Genomic DNA, 21,245 nt, shown 5'->3' on the forward strand with positions numbered 1-21,245 from the left:
GATACACAAAATTGTATTTCTTCCTGGAAAAATATGCCCAGAGAGTGACATTTTCAATGTTCATAGTACCAATCCTCCTCTCAATATTTGCTCAATACTGCAATTAATGTTCTGCACTTTCATTTACCAGGCAATGCCAAGCAATGCTAGAGCAGACCTGTGTTGATCCCAGCTGCTGTAAACACAGCAAGTCATTCTGAACCAGAAAAATCCAAACTCTGGCAGGGCCCACATCTGATCAACAGTGGCATTATCATAATCTTCAACAACTGCATTGTTTATTTAGAAAATCTCTCTCAATCCCTTAACAAATTAAGTCTGGAAGCCACAGGGAGGATTAACTTCAGAAATTCTCTCTCAGATCGCAATTATGTCTGTTCAAGATGTCACCAGTGATAGACATTTGCATAAGTCATACCCAGTCTTTATTAGTAATTGCATTTCCAGTTATTTGACTCCCTTTGGGGTCTGTCTTTTCCAACAGAGCTACACAATGCAGCACTCGGCATGGGTAACCATGTCCCAGTGTGAGAGGTGCTTCCTGGCACAGGGTGTAATACCTATCTGAGAATTTAATTGCCAACCACTTTTCCTGACTGTTCAGGTTAAACAATACTGGATGGTATCCTGGATATTTTCAGGGTAAGGTGTTTCACTTTGGGTCCAATGACTAAAAGTTATTCCTAGCTGGTGGCAGCTATGTGGCTCTTCTCCAAGGAGCTGGCAAGCCCTATTCAGTTGCAGGCATGTGCCTGCCTCATAAATCACCCACGGTGCTGGCAGCCTCATTGGCAGGCTCAGCAGGGAAACCAAGAGCTGAGCAAACAAGGCTTTCACGCTGGAATGGGAGGCTCCTGCCTGAGGGGCAACACAGTGGCAGGGTGGCACTAGGAAACCTGATCTGAGCCACTGTGCGATGCTGCTGTTCCCCTGTTGGTCTCGGGGAATAGGAACACCATGAACCCAGAACTTCTAACAAGAATTAGTTCCATTTATAGGAGAGGAAGCAGTAACCAGTGTCATTCTTGTCTTTTGGCACAGTTGTCACAATCTTTCACTAAAATGTTGATATCTGGTGCCTTCCCCTCCCCCCAAAGCAAAGTGACTAAATCAATTATCAGTACTGAATAAAGAATATATTTCCATTCCAGGTGAATTTGCCATCATCAGAGAGGCTTTGTGTTTTCAGACGGAAATGAGATAATCTATCTGTGAGCTCCACAGGCACCTGGTGCAGGGGCAATCTGTCCTAGCCAGCAGGGCTTGTGCTCATCTCTGCAGAAGGTGGTCAAAGGTTGCTCCATTTCATCCCTACTGGAAACAAAGTGCTACATTAAACTCTCCAACACCGACTAGCACCACTCCCACTGGCTGTGACTGCCTGTGTCACTTGTGCTTATGCAAGGGGTTTAGATTAAAGGGCAGATCCTGTCTGCTGGTGTTGGGGGAACAGAAGTAACTGCTGAGCTTCCAGGTGCCTAAAAACATACCGTCTTGACATTTAGGGTATAGCTGTGTCGCCCTCACAGTGAGTTGTGGCTGGATGAAATATGGCCCCAGTTGGCTCTTGGATGGGGGGAACTTGGGTAGACCTGAGGTTTTTAAAAGGTAAGTTTTGTGTATGCATCCTCAAGTCTTTCAGAAGTGCTCTGCCCATGGTAGGCACGACACAGGCTCCCAGAATCAAAACAAAGGCTCTAGTAAAAGAAAGGCTGTGATGAATATTAGAGATTTGCTATAAAGATAATCCTGACGATAACTCCACTAACATGCATATGATAGAATGCATGGTTTGTGCAAGACTGAACCCAAGAGCTGAAGCTCACCATGCAGTCAGTTGAAACAAGTGCTCTGCATGAAGGTACACTTCAGCAAGACACATGATGCATCTAAAGCAAATTTGTGCCATCTTTTTCCTACAGTGTGCAACTGCCATCCCCACATCTGCTGATGGGCCATGGTGGCCACTGCTCACTCTCACCACCTCCACAGCTGCCCCGTGAGACTGCTGTTGCCCTTGGGAGCTCAGAGGGTTCATTGGGCCTTCTGTCTTTACATTTATCCCCCCCTTTTCCTTGTGTAAGACCAAAAGTTGCCATTGGATTAGAGATCTGGAAGATACCTGTGCAGAAAAGTCTTTCAAGCAAAGAAACTGGCTTGATTTTTCTGCTTCATTTAGAAAAATGGGACCACCTTCCCCCAAAACTCAACAAACCCAAAACCCAACAATCTTCCCTTTACATCTCCAAGTCTGCCAGATATGTGTTACAATTCTTTTTTCAAGGCCTTTGCTCCTGTCCTGCTACAGAAAGCCTTTATCCTGAAGCTGCTGAATACCAAGCCTGTTGTAAAATGGTTCTTATTTCTTGGTTAGTGTTATAGCTTAAACTCCAGCAAGCACCTAAGCCCCACACAGCCATTTGCTCACCCCCTCCACAGAAGGATGGGGAAGGCAATTGGAAGGGTGAAAGTGAGGAAACTTGTGTGTTTAAAGACAATTTCTTGTAGCAAAACTGCATGAAAGTAAAGAAGAACAAAGAATTAGCTGACTACTTCCCATCAGCAAAGTGATGTTTAGCCGTCTCCAGGAAAGCAGGGCTCCATCATGCATAGTGGTTACCTGTACTGTAACTCCAAATGTCCTCCTTCTTCCCTACAGTTTTTACTGCCAATAACAGTGTCATACGGCATGGGATACTCCTCTGGTCAGTTGGGGTTAGCTATCCCAGCTGTGCTCCCTCCCAACTTCTTGTGTACCTCCAGCCTACTTTACTAGTCAGGCAGTCTGGGGAACAGAAAAGGCCTTGCCACAGTGCAGACACTGCAAGAAGCTTCATCCCAAGTCTACCTGAGCTGGCAGCAGTTCCAAATCCATCCTCAGAAACCTCAACTGCCCCTAGCTCTGTTTGGAGCCCAGCAGGACACACAAACTCAGCCCAGCAGTGCTGGAGAGCTGCAACTCAGATTGCACAAGGAAATGGGACTCACTGAGGTCTCCCCAGATGTATGCTACCTTCCAGATTCAACAGCCAGTCTGTGGGTCACTACTGTTGATCCACACTATGGAGGATTTGTGTATGCAGACTCAAAACGGTAACCTCAGCACAGCTGTATGGGCATAGTTGCATAGCCCTTCAGGATCATCTTTGGCCAAGGAATTCACAGATGAGGGAGAAAGCTGCCTTCCGGTCCACTCACTTGTTGGCTGAACAAGCACAAGAGGAGAGCTGCAGCATGCACTCGAGGTATGGAAAAATCAATTAGAGCACAGGACTTGGCAGTGAAACAGAGGGCATTCTGGCATCTGGAAACAGCTTTCAGCTGATGAGTGATGGATAGATCCTCCCTAGAAAGGAAAGGTACTGGCAAATGTGCATGAGTGGGTTGAAAGCTAAATCTCTACAGCATTAGCTCAATCTACAGTGATGCTCAAGCTCCAGCTTGCCCCAGATGAAGGCCATTTAACTCAAGAGAAACCATCACTTACCAGAGGCAGGTAGGAGGTTTTTGAAAGCATAAGTGAGTCTGATTTAGAGCAATGTGCTTTGAATTCACAACATATCAATGATTGTCCTTAAACAGCCTTCAGTTCTTTTAAGATTATCTCTAACTGACGAATTTGCCTGTTTTTCTTGGCACCTCTCTTCAGGCTAAAGACAGGTCTGGGCTCTACTGGGTGGAAAGTGCACAGGGATAGAAAGCAGCAGGTCCCTGCTAACTGTAACCTCTGTGTTCCAAGAGAGTCAACATCTGAAACAACCATAGCACTCATCAGTATAAAAACACGCAAGGAAGGAATGAAAGAATGGCATCTTTCTATCAATTATCAAATATGAGAAAAAACCTTAGCCAAGTTATGAAGAAAGGACAATGATTGTCCTAAATATCTCGTCCTAAGAGCCTGTGGGCTCAAGAGACCATTACAGTGGAGGCACTCCCTGAAGCACCTGTCATTTTGACCCTCTTGACCACGGGGGAGGATCCCATGCACACACACTGCCTGGTCTTAACGGTTGTTACTTTTGAGAGTCATTGAGGTATTTGTTCACCCCATCCCCCAGAATTACTATACTGCACGTCAGACACAGTGACGTTTCTCTCTGCTCTTTTCAGGTTTTCTGTCATTTAGGTAAAATTGTCTTGTGCTCCCTTAAACAGATGCAGAAAGAGCTCCTGTCTACAGAACAGCAACATCCTTAAGCAACTTTGATGTCATATATGTATAAGTAATACATAAAATGCACAGTATAAAATATGCCCTCTATAATTAAAGAAACATGTCCATACGCAAAACATTTTTATCTTGTGCCAAGTGATGAATTCTACCCTGAAGTAAGGAGTCAGGTAAAACATTAGCATAAATTTGATGACATATCTCAAATTCTGAACAAAATTGCATTTCTATCAGAAGTTTGGGAAAGTGGCTTGAAGTTTTCACTTTATTAAAAACACCACCCACTATCAGGCTCACAAATCTCCTGTCCCAAGCACTGCCTACAATCATACCCGATCCTGTGTGCGCAAAGAATGCCAGACAGTTAATGTGATATTATTGATACTGAGCATTGTTACCATCAAACATCCTGGTGGTTTTGCTCCTGTTCCAAACAAATATCAGCATAGCTAAACCTACTGACCATCACTTATGTCAGCAGGCTCAGGAGAGCCAAAGGATAAAGACTAAATTCCATCAGATGCAAACTGCACTTTCAGGTAGAGAGGAAGCACATGACCAAGGCAAAAATCTCATCAGACTGCTGCTGCCCCTTAAGCCAGGTATCTTGTGAACAACCAGCAGGTTGTTTCTATTTTTTACCAGTTTTAATTGTCAGACTGTTATATATTTTACTACTTAATATCTTGGGCAGTGGTATCTTCAAACACTGGTGTAACTTATTTACACAGTATATTTACAGGTTCTATTAGGTTGTGGGTATTACATTCCACATATAAAGACAATTAAATGATTTAAGCACAGATCTAACACTTCCAATACAGCAATTCAAATTGGAAATACAGGTGCTGTGATCTGTGGTTTTCCCACAAATGGGATTCCATGGCAGATTAGCCAGGTACTCACAACTTGCTCCTCTGTCTGGTATATTCCCAGATGCTGTGGCTATAATTCGAGCAGTCCTTGGCTCAGAGAGGACCAGGGGGGCCTCTCTCTTGTGTGCTCCCTTGCCAGGCTGTAGCCTCTTTGGGGATTCAATTCTCTTGGAGCATTTCCCCTTTCTGCCTTGGTCCAGGTGCAAGGTCTGGATATAGCTGTTGCCTGTTAGGACAAGTTCTTCAGCTGCTACTTGGGCAGCATTTGGCTCTCCTCTCTTTGTGGCAAAAACAAGGCCCAGGTGTAGTTGATCTGCTAACACAAGGCCCTTCAGCTGCTACTTGGGCAGCATTTGGCTCTAGTTGCTGTCTGGGTAAGAACAGGGCAAGCTGCCTAACTTTTTCTCTGGCTTAAATACTGTTCCAAGAGAATTAATGCCATTTGGTATCAGAAACCTGATAACTGGAACTATAAGATGGGGCATATTCAAACATGGCCAGGGGCACACACAGTTCATAGCTGTGTCACAAAGTTAATTACACATGGTACAGGTTTATCTGGACCTCAAAAAGTGTCCAGGTTTGTACATTCAGGGGTGCTTACAATGTTAATCACACATGCCTTGACCATCTGGACCTCAGGAACTGTCCAGGCTAGCATAGCCACAGGTGCTTAGCTCATTGTCTGGGCTAGGGCATGTTTTGGGGTTTGACCCTTCAGGACACAGGCTTAAATATTTTCCCTTCCCTGACCTTTCTTTCCAAAATAACTTTAACAATCCATGTCTTCTGAATATCTTATCAATATATATAACTCTTGAGAAAGCAGGGCACATGCAGGTCACGTTTAATTTAATACCTCCCATTGATTTTAATGGATGCAAAGTCAGGAATTCAGAAGGTAATATGTTTGAGATAACAGTCAGCTAGTAGTTTTCCTGTCTGCCTTCATCCTGCTGTCAGGAAACATCTATACTGGCCGAGTAACACTGCAAACAGGTAAACTGATATCTTGCTACTGGGTAGCTGACAAGACTTCAAGTACATAACTGAAACTATAACTGGCTATAAAATACTTGTAGTTCACTTCTGCTCTCTTACGCTTGTTAACTCCTTCCCTTGGTGCTTTCCCTTCTAGAAATTCAACACAGAGCCAACACTTCCTTAGTACACCATCCATGTGCTTCCCTTAGACATTTCCACTGAAACCAAGTATGTCAGCTGTTACCAGGGAAGGAATATCCAGTTCCATCACTATACAGTAAATGAAATAACATTGCTTCCCTTCAAGCTCTGATACAATCAATTTCATTGCTGCCACATTTTAATATGCCTGCACATGCCAGGATTTGTAAGAAAGCATCAGATACTTGAGCTGGTAGAGAACTGGTTTGATGGTTCTCTGCAAGCACAGGGGCATAAAGCCAGCTCTGGACTTCCCTCTTACCAGTAAGGCTCTACTCTTTGTCCTAAGCAGCAGGGGACCTTCATGACATGGAGTTAATCATGAAACAACATTTTTCAACAATATTAAAGATAAATATTACCTAGCACATTGCTTCTGAGCTGATTTTACAGGATTCACTTCTATGCTCGTTTCTAATTGCATTATCATTGTTACCACAGTGACTGCTCAGGGTGGCAAACTGTGTGCCACATCCAGGAAATGTTGCTGCAGAAGCTTCCCACCAGCGCTGACAACTGCATTCAAGTTACCCATTCCTCGAGACCCAATTCCAGCAATGCTCAGCCAAATACCATCCACAGAACTGCAGGTGCCAAAAGCCACTCAACCTTTGCTCTTATCTGTCCATGACCAACTCGGATTGCATGAACAGCTTTTAGAGCTGTGAAAACTCATTGACAAAACATTTGCTTTGGACTGACATGATTTAGATTATGTATCAAAGCCTGCTACTCATTCTCCACAAAAACTAAAGATGAAAAAGTAACCTTGGCCGTGGTGAAATCTAATAGTCCATATGTGAACTGTGGCATTATGTGAATGCTCCAAAGAAGACTATACTTTTTTTTTTCTTTGTAGATGCTGTACAAATGCAGAAAGAAGGAAATCAACAGAGCAGTTTCTAACTTAGTTTTTAAAAATATATTTTAAAGAAGCTTAGCACAAAAAGGAACTGGAAATGAAAGATGAAGCTAAGAGAGTATCTGAACTCAAATGCTTGCTGTGAGCACAACAGGAAATTTTTGAATGGCTGATTATTCAACCTGCACCACAATGTGTCTCACATTTCCAAGGCAGGAGGAAAGAATCCAGCCTATTACTGCCCGGGGACACAGTGGTGGGTAGATGTAATGGCTCCAGTAGCAGGACAAGCAGCCTGGCAGCACTCAGCTGTAGGAGTGTGAATAATAAGAAAAGATAATAAGATAAAAGATAAGAAAAGTTTGAAATGTCTGTATGGGTTTTACTGTGCAAAAAAAAGCACAGAAGTGACACAAGAAGGGAAGTAGTCCCTGCAGTAGGACTGCAAAATGCCAGCATGCTGCTGCAAAATGCATGAGTGAGCCGGAGGCGAAGAGAAGGGAGGGGAGTCCAGAAGGGGCTGGAGGTGAGGATCAAACACAGGCTGGACACAAGGAGGAGGGAGATGGCTCAGAGGAACTCTGGCTGCTCAGGAAATCTGCAAAGGGGCTAAGTAGTGATGTGATAAGGACCCAACACCACTGTAGAATTTTGGAAAGAGTGTAAGAATGCAGTACCTGCAGAATAATGGGAGTGCCTAATTTACGCAAACTCATGAGTTTTGGGTACTATGCTATTCAAGCGTGTCTTAGCTGTGTCAAGTTTAGACACAGTATCCCATTTATCTTGGCACAACCAAAATCCCTAAATTATCTCTGTCTTTTCAACCTCACAGAAACTTTACTTCCACCTTTATTAAAAGATGAAGTAGCCAAGGAACTGCTTTACAAACAAATACCAGCCGAGGCGAAGGCTTAATCCCGCTGCAGGGTGCAGCAGGCAGGCCTGCAGAGCTGCCTCCAGCTGATGCTGTCCTGCAGTACCCACTCCTTCTTTCACTATGGGAGATCTGTTGCAATATATGCAGTTCCAGCTGGAAAGTCCTGCGAGCACGCTAAATACATATGGGTTAGCACATCCTACTTGTGCCAGTAACTCAATATTGTCAGCTCCCCTTCGCCAGCCCAAATCTAACCATTCTGGAATAAATACTGCTAAAGGGAAGATGATAACCCTAGTCTCCAACATGGAGAGCAAAGGGCACAGTGCTGCTCTCCTCACAGTGACCCTGCTTTTCATCAGTTTTATTTCACATGACTGTCAAAGACAGTGAATTCAGTGGCGTTTCCTGGCATGGGCCCTCTGCTTTCCCTCTCTGCCCCGAGTTTCCTCCCATGTAGTGGGGACCGACTCATTTCCTTCAAAAAGCTGGAGCAAAGGAAGAAAATAACGACAGGGCACACGTTAACGATAGGAAAACACCAGCTGCTAACATGGCTCATCTACCAGTCTGCTTGAACAGCAGCATGATCTGAAAATGAGGTTTATTTTTAACATCCATGTCAGATCTCTTTGCCTTTTAAAGAGCATCCTGGGGCTGCCCGAGCTCCTTATCTGCTTGGCAGTGCTTCAGCAAGCTGCTCCAGTGGCTGTTCCTGCAGCTGTGCCCTCCCACCCCTGTCCATCTAGGAGCTGGAAAGCTGGAGTGTCCCTCTGCTGCCTTGACAAGTGCTATTTCGTCTGCTAGAGCAATTCACTAACAAATACGCAAACTATGGAAACATGGCCTGTTGAAGTTTCTAAAGAAGAGCCTCACAGTGTCCACAGATGCATGCATGGCAACATACCAAGTTTTGCTTTCATTCTCTGTGCTTCAGATAGTAGAGAGTATATTAAGTACAAACCTTACAAAATAAGTTTTGTTTGTTTGTTTTAACATAAAATAGCTAATAAAAAAAGTTTTTGTTTCCTCAATAAAATATCCTTAGGCAATGAGACTCCATCTAGGAGTCCAAAGAAAATTTTAAACCTCCCATTCAAACTGCCACACAAACCATGATGAAAGGATGCAGCGCTGGAAATAAAGAACTTGCTGATATATTAATCCTTCATCTTCCATTCAGCTTCCTACACCAGTATCCTGTTTCCTTTTTAACAGCCAACAATGCTCTCCTCTATTTCCTTATGTGATCCCCAATAATGCTATCATGTCAGACTTAAAAGCAGTGCTTCTCAGTAACTAACTAAATTCTCTAATTTTTGTTAAAGAGAAAAGCTCTGACATCTATCTGTAAACAGCGACACCAAACACCCCAAACCTCTGCTTTTTGGTTCACCACAAAATGGCTCATTTGCAGAGTCCCCACCTTTGGTGCAGTCAAAGTGAGCCTGCTCTTGTCAGCTACCAGAGGTGCATCTGTGGGACAGGGACCCCAGAGTCCACCTTTGAGTACCATGGACTGTATGCAGTAACACTTTTTGCTTTTCTCTTGAGTATTTCTTTATATAGCTGATAAAAATTGATTTAGTAAGGTAGTCCCTGATTACTGAAAAGTGTCAATCATTTAATAACTAAATTTTTCAAACCAGAGAAGCTATGCTATCAAAACTTGTCATTTAACACAAGAAAAGAGAGTTATAGGGAAGAATTTTGCTTTGCTTCAGAAAAGCCTACACTAGTGGTTTGTAGTTACTACACTGAAGGTTCCTGCACTGCGTAATTCTTAGAAGAGATCCAAATAAGTGAATCAGTTATTTTAAATACACTGACACTTGTGAGGGTTTAAAGAACTGAAAACTAGAATAGTTCCACATACCTGAAGGAATGTACTAGGTCTGAGTTTGCCTGCCTGAGACAAAACTCAAAAGCCCTCACAGGGAATTTTTGTTCTAGGCAAGGTGAGCAAGACCAGTACTATTTGTGTGGAGCTGTAGCAATGTGCCTAGTTAGATAAATAAAACCCAGGCCATTTGCATACATCAGGTCAGAGACAGATGACCAGCACCTCTATAACTTTATAGATAACAGAATTATCAGCAACACAATCAGTCTTACCTTATTGTAGTACTGCACCTGGACTGAGTGCCATTGTCCATCACTGACACCTCCCGGAATGAATGGTGCTACTGTAGTGGTTGTTTCCCCTGCAAGAGCAGGCAGAAGGGACAAACAAGTTAACATCACTGCAAACTCTGCACTGCACTAAACTGAAATGCAGAGACCATCATCAGGCACAGGATGCAGCTATCCTCATCATGGAGGAATCTGGCTTTTCCTCCTGTGAAATAGTAAATATGCCCAGTTTCATGGAATTGTTTTAATGCACAAATACAAAAATAGCTTCCAGCACATTCAGATGACATGTTATTTTTTTATTATGCTTCTGTAAAGTATGGTATCAGATGCATTGGGTAGATACAGCTATTGCTGAAAAAGGTATATAAATTTTTCTGCATTTCTACCAAAAGTGGAAAAAAGATGATTTTTTTTTTAATATGATGAGTATTCTGCCAGGACATTTTGCCAGTGAAGGGAAGCCTACTCCTTTTCAGAGCTGAGAAACTGGAAACTGAAATCCAAGAGTTCTCTATCATGAAACACGATACCTTGGTCTCAGCAAAATTTTACCAGCAATTAACGAAGATTATTGGCAGTCTTTCAGTATTTAAATTTGAAAGTAAGTCCTTGTCATTGCAATTGGAAAGTTGGAGCCTTTAAGCCAGGTCTGAGTCAGCAGAATCAGCTTGGTAACCAGGCATATCTGTTCTGAGGTAGCAGCAAAACAAACAGTCATGTTGAAAGTATATAAGAGGCCTGGCCCAGAGAAGAGATTGCTAGGTTGGTGGGTGTTTTTTTTTGTTTTTTTTTTTTAAATGTCTGGAAAACTGTACCTAATAAGCAACAGGAAAAAAAACTTCCTCCTATAAGCTAACAAAGTTCATAGTATTATTGAGCTGCAAATGCACCTTCAGCTTTCTCTTAGCAACCAGTACTTTAACCTGTGTGAAGTATTATTCCTGTGTCCTCTACTCTCCTTTAACTGCCATCCTATATATACTTCTGTTATTTAAACAATATAGATTTCAGCTTAGCATGTTTGACATCTTGCTTTGACATTTTTTATCACCTAGTGATAAAAGATCTACAGTAAAAACTGGGCCTTTTATTTAGCTAGGAAATTTCTTCAAAAGGAAGATCACTGCTCTCCTATCTAGCTTTGCGTTCTGTGAAAAAGTTGTTGCGACAGGTAAAGCAGTCAGATCAGATGTCCAAAACTTGTACTGTTCATTAAAAGCCACTTAAAACTGTAATACATAAACCATTCTCCTTCCAAAGAAAATCCCATTTGTAATATACAGGACCAGACCTGCTCTCTGGTGGAGCAGTGCAAATCTAAATTTAGTTTCATGTATTTTAAAGGAGTTCTTCCACAATTAAATGTGTATAAGTGCAAGTGGAATTTATTTTTTTCTCATTCATCCTCAGGGTGCCTTCCAAACAATTTGATTCAAGTTTAGACAAGCAGAGCAGAGCTACAGAAGAAACCACATCTCTTCAACAGCAGCATGTTATTTTATTACATAAATTCATTCAAATGTCTGTCTTAAATCTAATTTGGACAACATTGAGGTAATAAAGGGAAAACAAACCCAGGTATCTTCAACCCAGAGGGGCCATATATGCACTTAAGCATTGCTGGTAAATCAGTGGGGTCACACAGGACTTTAATATGGGATCTGAGGGCAGTGACCATCACTGATAAGGAGTGTGCAACAACTACATGGGCTGTGCCTCTGCTTCTACTGCTTTACTGCATGCAATGTCTTACTTTCACAAAATTAAGAGTTGACTATAGCCTAGGTGTTTATCCTGAATATAGATAATGGGAAATATCAGGATTATTTCCTGAGTTATGTGCCTGATACACAAGGTATAAACATGTCACTTGACCTACACGTAACCCCACTTGACCTATACAACAGCTCTTCCCAGCTAGAAGTTGTCTGCCCTGCTGAGATTTAGTCAAGCCACCAACACCTTCCCACCAAACTCACAGATCTGCTCCCAGGCTGAAGCAAAAATGCAAGTGGTCCACCAAGAGGGACTCCCAAGAGCCTCAGCAAGCCTGCTGAAGTCCAGTGGGTGATTAATGGTGGCTTCAATGTCCTTCAGTCATGCTGTACAGCTGTGTGCTAACAGCTTCACCTGTTGCTCCTGTCATGGCAATTAGGACAGCTGGGCATGAGTTTCTGCATGAATATGGAGCTTTTTTAATCTGGGAAACACCCCTCTGCTGAGGGCTTGTTCTGATCACATTTTTGTTAGGAAGAGCTTTGTCACTGCCAGGACTGATTTTTTTGGAGGAAGCCTGTCCCCTGGAAGAAGGCCATGGTAGCAGAGAGACATGCCATTCTGATCTCCACTTGTCGAATTTCCCTCTCTGCAGTCCCAGAAGCACTAAAATCATAGAATCATAGAATCATAGAATCAGTCAGGGTTGGAAGGGACCACAAGGATCATCTAGTTCCAACCCCCCTGCCATGGGCAGGGACACCTCACACTAGATCAGGCTGGCCAGAGCCTCATCCAGCCTGGCCTTAAACACTCCACTTGCTTTGTCCTAGTGAAGAAACCAAGCAAACACCAAAGCCTTAGTTTCTGGTTTCCTAGCCCACCACAGCAATGAGTGGTCAGCTAAGTTCTCCTAAATTCAGTTTCTCTTTACAGCTTCTTCTAAGAGTGCAAAAGTGCATTCCAGCAATAGCACTACTTGTCACCAAGTGCTACTGAAGGGCAGGCAATTTTCACTTGTTTGCTGGCTTTCCCTTTGGCTCACGTTGTATTTTTTGATAATATTTGCACACCTACTTTCACTGATGCTGTAGTGTAAAAATACATAAACACACAATGTTTATCACTGTGATAAAATGAAGTCCCTGGCTCAGAAGCCAACTTCCAGGCTTGTGCCAATGTTTTATAGTAGTCATAAACTCTGGCTTTAATAACTGGTATGTTGATAATCTCCTGCCTGTAGCATCAAGTGTAACCACCACAAACTGCTACAACCTGGAGTTCCTTGCAATACCCTGCATCAGTTGTTCACTGTGCAATGTCAGCGAGTTAATTATTGCAGCAGCAAATAGCTATATAAAATCATTAAAGTGCATTTATAAACAGTTTGACAGGATCTCCTGATGACAAGCAGAAATACTCGACTTAGCAAAACCTCACCTGCAGAGAACGTGAGCTGGATCTGCTCCTCAATGATCTCCAAGGCAATGAAGTCATGCTTCTCATTAAAACGCCCGTTGTAGAGCAGAAGAGCATCCCTCTCCCTGGTTGCAAACCTAGAACGCAGGGGTAAGAGGTTAGTTCATACTTAATGGCTTATGAATGACTGATGGTCAAGTCGCCCAGAAGAAAGAGAGCATTGTATTTAGCAGAAAAGAAAGCCTTTGAATCTTTTCTTCAGTCATAAAATTATAAAACTAAACATCAGGCACAGGATAAATCTACTCTTTCACAATTGACAGAAGCAAACAAGACAGAAATTAATCTCTACTCTAGAGAGATCTACTGTGGATGCTGACCCTCACAAGACATAAAATTAGCAGACACACGTTGCAGCATGAGTACCTGATACTCAACAAACAGTAGCCCTTACTGCACTTGGCAAACAATCTGAAAGCTAGAAAGCATTTTCACATCAAAGGGGGGATACTTGCTACCTGCTTGCTGCCTAAATGCTACAAGGTACAAGGAAAGTCATCAACTGATTAAAAAGACCTGGTTGGGGAGACAAAGGGAAAAGATAAGAGTTACTTTAATAATGACATGTAGACAATCAGGGTTCATCAATCAACAACAGGTCAGTCAGCTGGAAGAAGGAACATAAACACCGAAATGATTCCACTAAATCATTGCCAATGAATGTTTTTTGGTTTTATTTTTCTTGTGCTTCTAACATGGGATGTATCACACTTTCCCTGCAGAAAAACAGGCTACTCTACTTTTTAAAAAGCCTGTGTTTTTTTGTTTTGTTTTGCAAATTTCTGTGTATTGTGTGCATTTTACAATTTTTAATTGAATCCTATTATCTTTGGTGATTTACACACACAGCTTTCATCTGCTTAGAACTGCAATTAAATTATTACAATTTACATAAGCATTTTGATGAAGATTATATAAAGAGAGAAAAGGAGAGAAACCGTGGGAATTTCTTGTGTTTCCAAATGGCAGTGTAGCCTTATTTTGTATCTTAAACTTAAGGAAATATGCTTGATGTAAATTAATTCACTTTTCCTACAAATGAATCAATGCACAGTGCTAATGAAACCATGCTAATGAAAACTGCCTTCCATGGACAGAAGAAACTGTTCTTGTGCCTGTCACACCATGTATACTGGCAAGACTCTCATGTGATGCAACAAAACTTGCATTCATAAAGTATGAAACAGTATTTTAGAACACCACTGAAATAAAAAAAAATCAAAATTAAGAGTATTTTTCAACAACACTTGTTTGTAAGACGTATTGATGTTGTGTCTTACACCATATAGAGATCTTTCAGAACAAAGAGCCTGAATCTGAGCTACATGAAAATGAGACTTTTTATTCCATACCTTTATTAATATTTTTGAAGGAGAATGACTTGCTCTGGTTCAAAAAGCAGAAGTAAAAATTTTGACATTTCCAATAAAATGCAAACTGCAAAGAATGTCCGTTACAGTCCACCAAAACATTCTATTACTGTTTTGATTGCTTTTATGCCATTTTGATAGTAAAAGGCAAACTAAATTAATTAAGACAATACTGTTAAAATATTTCAATAGTATCAAGACACTGATTTAAGTTTTCACTTTTCACCTTCAAACATTTCTTCCAAAGGAATACAGTTCCTGTAAAACATTTCCAAAGATTGTATTTTTCTATGGATAATTGTTTCATCAAAATGTTTTGATGAGATATATCTGGAACATTTAGGAGTGAAAGAGGTAAGAACGATATTCGTGATGCTTCTTTAGTGGGCAAGAAGAGTTAGATTGATTACAACAACAGGAGCTTTAGTTCCGTTTGAATATATTTTTTTTCTGATATGGTTACAATACTCTATCAGAATTTTAACAATTAAAACATAATTTACTAAACTATTAAATTATTTAGTTATGTTTTACATTTTTATTTACTCTGTGTGGGGTCAGTTCCATTCTTTGGCAGTAGTCGAAAAATTCTTTAGTATACTAACAGTGAAAGTATTACTGCTTTTGAAACTGTGTATTTACCATCAAGTGGGGAAAAATGCTAGTTTTTCATAGAAATGATATTTTCAGTCTCAGGACACAGAAAACAAAAGACATTTTCTCAGAGAATTTTGAATTAATAATGAGAAAATCTCTCCACTGACAGTATCTCTTGGAAGGAAGGAGTAGGAAGTGTTGAAAGGGAGCAAGGAAGATGTAAAGTGCTGGAAGCAAAAAGACATACCTAGTCAGTAACACAAATACTTAAAAAAAAAAATAAATCACATTTCAGTCATGAGACAGGACAATGCAAACATCCTGCTCTCTGCTACGAGAGGGTCATGAGTCACTTAAGGCTGAAGGCTCCCAAATCCCAAATCATTCTCTAGTCAAACTGCTAATTCTTGTTTATCTGCATGTAATGTTTTCCATTATCTGAAGGATAATAAAACCAAAGAAATAACAAGTGTAAACAGAAGTGAAGTTCAGGTATGAAATGAACTGAGCAGTGTTTAGCTCAGATGTCACCTTGGGTTTAAAGGCAGTGGAGAAATCCCTATCTTACTACAGTTGTTTGCTGCTTCTCAATAACCTCTACAGAGACTGTTTAAGGCACTTTAACTTGAAGCACACTACAGTCAAAGACCTCTTCCTGAAAGCCTGAAAAATGACACCATGAGTCTGAGAGGACAAGCCAAGGGTAGTGCAGGTAATTTATGCTGGCAGCTAGCCCAGACCGCTCTTTTGTTTGCACTCACTGTAGGTCTGACAAGTCCAACAGAGCCTTTTGCTCCTCAACTTTTCCACATACTAAGATCTAATGCTCTAAAACAATATTCAGGAGCGCAACCTTTCCTTGTCTCAGCTTGTGTGCGAACTGTACTTATGCCTTCTGATTTAACCAAAATGTCAAAATTCCATAAAATTTCAGACTTTAGGATTAAGGCAGATGAAGGATACAATGGAAAGAAGCTGCCTGGATCCTGACACACATAAACCACCAGGTAACTCGTGGGTGCTGGATGGGACGTGTGCCTGGTGGTATTCTTCATGAACATCCCAGGAGAAGACTGTCCAACTTAGGGATGAGGCAGATGAGATGGAGAGGCAGATGAGATGGAGATGCAGCTGGTTATGTCTGGCTGCTGGGACTAGACCAAAAGCAAGAGCCGTTTGTGGGTTGTCTCAAGGCCAGGGGTGGGAACCAAAGGAGAGCAAGGGCCCAAGGACCAGCCTGTGCTCAGACATGGCCTAGGTCCTCTCTCAAGCTGGGGAACAGGAGAGAGGAATAGTGCTCCCAAACAAGCAGCATGAACGGGTCGGGTCTGCAGCTGGCCTGAAACTCAGGAGGCCACAGTGGCACACATACCACTCACTCTCACACCTCTCCAACTGAGGGCTGCTGAAAGGTGCCAGAGAGGTCCTGGTATCCCTTCTCCCTGTGCCACTGCCCTGCATTGCAGCAGAGGAAGGTCAGGAGTTAGCACCTCAGCGGAAGAGAAAATCAAACACTTTCGAACTCCACCCCAGTGGCAGGACTCACTGTCAGAAATCCCTCGAGTGATTTCTGCACGTCAGCTGGTGATGATATTTAACAATATTCCTCAAACGGTGAGAGCCCTTTCCCAACAGGACTTACATAAGGGAGACGGTGAAGTGGAAGCGCTGCCGCAGCCCCTTGAAGGTTATGAAGGACTGTGGTGGGAAGCTCCTGGTGGTCATCTCGCAGTACGGCCGCTCGTATTCGCCTGGAGGACACTCGCACTTGAAGCCCCCGATCAGCAGGTTCACGCAGGTTCCTCCATTCTTACACACCCCTGGAGCACAGCGGCCAGAGCGTGCATTCACCTCACAGTAGTCTCCTGCAAGGGAAGAAGCACATGTCAGGGAAGAAGACACCTCACCCCAGCAGCAAACTAGGACACTCAGCTACCCAAGTGTTTCTGCTAAAGGTTAAGTTGCTTCCAAACTTCTCCACCTGGCCCGCTTTGCATTCGTCTTTCAAGTCTGATTTTTCAGGAGGGCGTGGCATACAATTTGCTGAGCAATCTTCTTGTATGTATCCAACCATGTGGACCTCAGTTTTCAGATTCCTTGGCTGTTTCCATACCTGGTGATAAATACAAAGCTCGCCTATATGGCAAGAGGTAACACCACCAGTTAAAAACTTACATGCTCCCTTCCAACCAAAATATCTGGAGATTGCTCTGATCTTTCACTCACTATGGGCTGGAAATGGTGTAAACGAATAAACAGGTAAATGTTTGTACCTTGGTTTGAGTGGAATTTGTCTTTGCTGCCACAGACATGGCTGAGTTCTCAACCACACTCATACAACATTTATAAAAAGAATAAGCAGGATGCTGTTGACATATGCATTGCTTCCACCTTTTGCCATGCATGCATCCTGCAGGTGACAACCATTTTCTGAACCCTTCAGAGATGAAAGCAGTACTGCAGAGGTTACAGACTGTGTAATGCTTGCTGAAGCTGTTTTCCCTTCAAATGCTTCTTCTATTCAACCCTTAAGTCTGTATTAAAATACATTAAATGCACTATTCAAAGCCGAAGTGTCTTAGTTTGTATGTATATCATAATTTTTCCTGAACTTGCCCAAAATCTGAGAGTGAATCACAATTGAAAAAAACCCCAAAACACAGAAGATATTAACTTTAAATTATCTGCTAAAACTAAACCCTCTATAGGAGTTAATTAGTTAACCTTTATGTTTTGGCATGCATCTTCCTAAGACATAAAGCCTGTTCAGATACCACAGGTAAAACGGTTCAGAGAAACTGAAGATGCAATACATAGTTGAATTTTACCCACTAACAATGTCTGACAAATGTAGAGCAGAACTACTTAGCACAGCCAGTTGAAGGAATACATTTCCAATAGTTTGATATTTGCACCATTACTCACTATCGATTATATAACTGTATTAACTCAAGTATAGTTAAAACTGTGCAAATGCATTCCTAGATGAAAGTAAAAGCAGTAGGAGTTGTGGACAGTGACTCACATATAAAGAGAAATGAAACCACAAAGTGTTGCTGCAGTCATTGCCCCAGCAGCCCTACTCCCACAGCTTCCCACACCAAAGCCGCCTGTGCCAGGCATCAGCCTGCAGCCAGGACAATTGCTGTGTCAGACCTGGATCTGCACCTCCTTCCTCCGCAAGGCTGTAAACTGCAGCAGTTTGCAGCTGGTTTAGCCGCTGCCTCAGGGATAGTGATCTCTGACACAAGGTGAGGTGGACAGCCCAGCCTTTTTGGCTCTTAGCTTTGCTGCCTTTCTTCTCTTGCATCAATATTACTTGCCTTTCAGGCAGGTATGATGTATGCTGGCAATATGCAGAAGTAAATAAAAGAGTGCTATGATCTGTGCAGCCAGGCAAATGCTGGCCCCATTGAGGTGGGCTCAGCTCTGGAGGATGGACCTCTGGTCCTGCTCAATGCTCCTCATGATGAGCAGAGAGATTTTACAACTGCCTACTGGCAAAAAACATGCTGGGATGTTTCCATATATTTAAAAAAGGAGGTAACACAAAGCACAGGGGAGCCGAAAACATCTCTCTATAATAACAGTTCTCACAGTTAACAAGAGAAACATGAAATAAATCTTTCCCATCATCCTAGAGGGACTGCAATCCAAAACCTCAGAAGTAATAAACCATATAGCCAAGAGCTTCACTTCAAGTCTGTGCTTAGATCTTAGAGCTTTTCTCATTCAGCACTGATGTTCCTGTATTCTCACTTTAACACCTTAAGATAAAATGCTGTGAAAACCACTTGATAATTATTTTCCTGTTTCCATTTACCAATTCTGAGTATCAGGTGAGATTATGTGATACACTTTCTTTAATACTTGAAAATGCTCTACAGTGTGCTTCTTTTGGGAGAAACTATATACACCATTCAAGACAGAAAATTTCCTCAGTATATTGAATATGCCAAAGCATGCACACACATCAGATGCTCTAAAAGGCACTCCAGAAAACACTTCTTGATGATCCACTGAATAAGTGAAGCCAATACCCCTTAATACACACACACATCTTGTGTACCAAAACTCTTAAAATGGAAACCCACAATTCCTATAGAAAGGCTAAACAGAAGTTTGTCACTTCAAAAAAGTAATAGGATATCTTGTGAAATAACTCTTGAACTCAGAGAGGAATGCAATCTTCAAGGCTTTCTTAAACCAGAATGATCTATCTGGCAAAAGCAAATAACACGCAGGCTTGAATACACAGGGAGAAAAAGCAGTGAGCTAAAAGGAGGGATTCCTGGCACTGTAGTACACTATGCAAATGCCATGGCAATAAGGAGGCAAAACATAAAAGCCAATGCTGGAAGTCATTGATGGTTCTGCATTGATTCTATGATATAACAAGAATGTATACAGATCATTTATTTAAATATATATACAGGCATTCAACTATTTAAGGGAAAAGAAAAGTTACAGAAAAGTTCTATTGAGTCATGTTTGTTACTGATTTTCATTATAAAGCTTAAAGAGGTAATAAAATAAAAAAAAAGGTAGTTCAACTTTAAATAAGATCCTTCGTGCTACATTCATTCAGCTGTAGCCATAGCATCACTGATGTCCCGGTTACTGAAGTTATTCTGAATTCTCTTTAGTCTGTAATGTACATAAGAACTGCATTTGATGCACATTCTTTGACGTTGAATTTTCATATTTTACGTATATTTACCAAAATAAGTTAAAATTGTGGTTTTGAAATATCTAAAGTAACTCCAAGACGTCACTCTACTTCAAGGCACAAAGGATTGAAAAATCCTTCACTAGCCTTTTTTTGCCTTATGGAGTACCCATCTGAGAAAATATTCAAAGCAGGGCTTCCACAGTACTGCCCTGTGGGAGCTTTGAGGCAAGGCCTGAAAAACACCCTCCAAATTTGAACCAAAGCCCACATGGACTTGAAGGGCAAGCTGGCTGGAAACGGAAAGCCCTAAGGGAAGAGCTACTTGAAGAACTGAAAAGGAAAGCATCTGCATCTGCCAGTCTTTGGGATGAAAAGGGCCTGTGTGCCTGCTAGCAGCTGAAGGTTGGAGGGCTGGGAAATGCTGTCAGAGGGGATGTCTTGCACTCCAGTGGGAAAAAACAGTACAGGATGGAGAGCTGCTGTGCAGCAAGGGTCTGGAAGGGTTTAGACGATAAGAGCACAGCCCAGATAGCCACCACACACAGCCTGGGCTTGGTCTGCAATGGAGGCAATGCTGACAAGTATCACCCCCACACCTGGCCTGTGAAACTTTACTTTGCTCCTCACAGCATTTCCTTGGCTAATATATTTTCCATTTCGCATTGCCAACATTTTAGTAATCAAGTAAAAACCTAATTTCATATCACAGTTCTGTGAAATCCAAGCAGGAGACCTGAAGCTTGGTCCCTCCAGCTGCTAAATTTAAAGCACGCACTGTCGGATAACATGGACCATGGCTGCCTGCTATCTGCCAGCAGATTCCTGGGCTTTGTGACAGGACAGTAGCTGTCTTACTGGCTGTCAATTAATATTGACTGATGACTCTTAAAGCTATGAATTCTGTAGCATTTATGCAGCCCTTTATGTAGTGCTTCCCAGCTTTAAGGCCCTTGAGACCACAAGAAGATGGTTGCTTTTGATAATGCTTCCTACTGGAAACCATCCCGTCTTTCATACATCTTCAGTTTTAGGATTAACTTTACAAAGATGTTCTTCATTAGATTTCTCTTATTAACTTTATGTAAGTGAGGAAACCATGGTACCAGGCAAAACATAACAAGAACAGACAAAGCAGCAAAACAGCACACTGGTGTGCACCAATGAGCTGGGCTTTGTAGAAATCTGCCTGTGCTTTTTCTGGTGAATTGCCTGAGCTTACAACAACAGATTACATACAACATTGGAAAGCTTGCTAGAAGTAACATGGTGGCTTTAGTTTACTGCAATGTGTTTCCACAA

General features: G+C 41.9%; 1 protein-coding gene across 1 annotated transcript in view; it reads right to left on the minus strand.

Moving 5' to 3' along the window:
• CELSR1 (cadherin EGF LAG seven-pass G-type receptor 1) overlaps positions 1 to 21,245 on the minus strand; it is a 160,906-nt gene that overhangs the window by 60,056 nt on the left and 79,605 nt on the right. Inside the window, exons 3-5 of the mRNA XM_054399449.1 lie at positions 16,917 to 17,139; positions 13,269 to 13,384; positions 10,092 to 10,180 (exon numbers count right to left, since the gene is read on the minus strand). Coding sequence (XP_054255424.1) covers positions 10,092 to 10,180; positions 13,269 to 13,384; positions 16,917 to 17,139 — 428 coding nt within the window. The remainder of the gene's footprint in view (positions 1 to 10,091; positions 10,181 to 13,268; positions 13,385 to 16,916; positions 17,140 to 21,245) is intronic.

Source organism: Indicator indicator, chromosome 3, assembly GCF_027791375.1.
Source record: "Indicator indicator isolate 239-I01 chromosome 3, UM_Iind_1.1, whole genome shotgun sequence".
NCBI classification, from domain to species: domain Eukaryota; kingdom Metazoa; phylum Chordata; class Aves; order Piciformes; family Indicatoridae; genus Indicator; species Indicator indicator.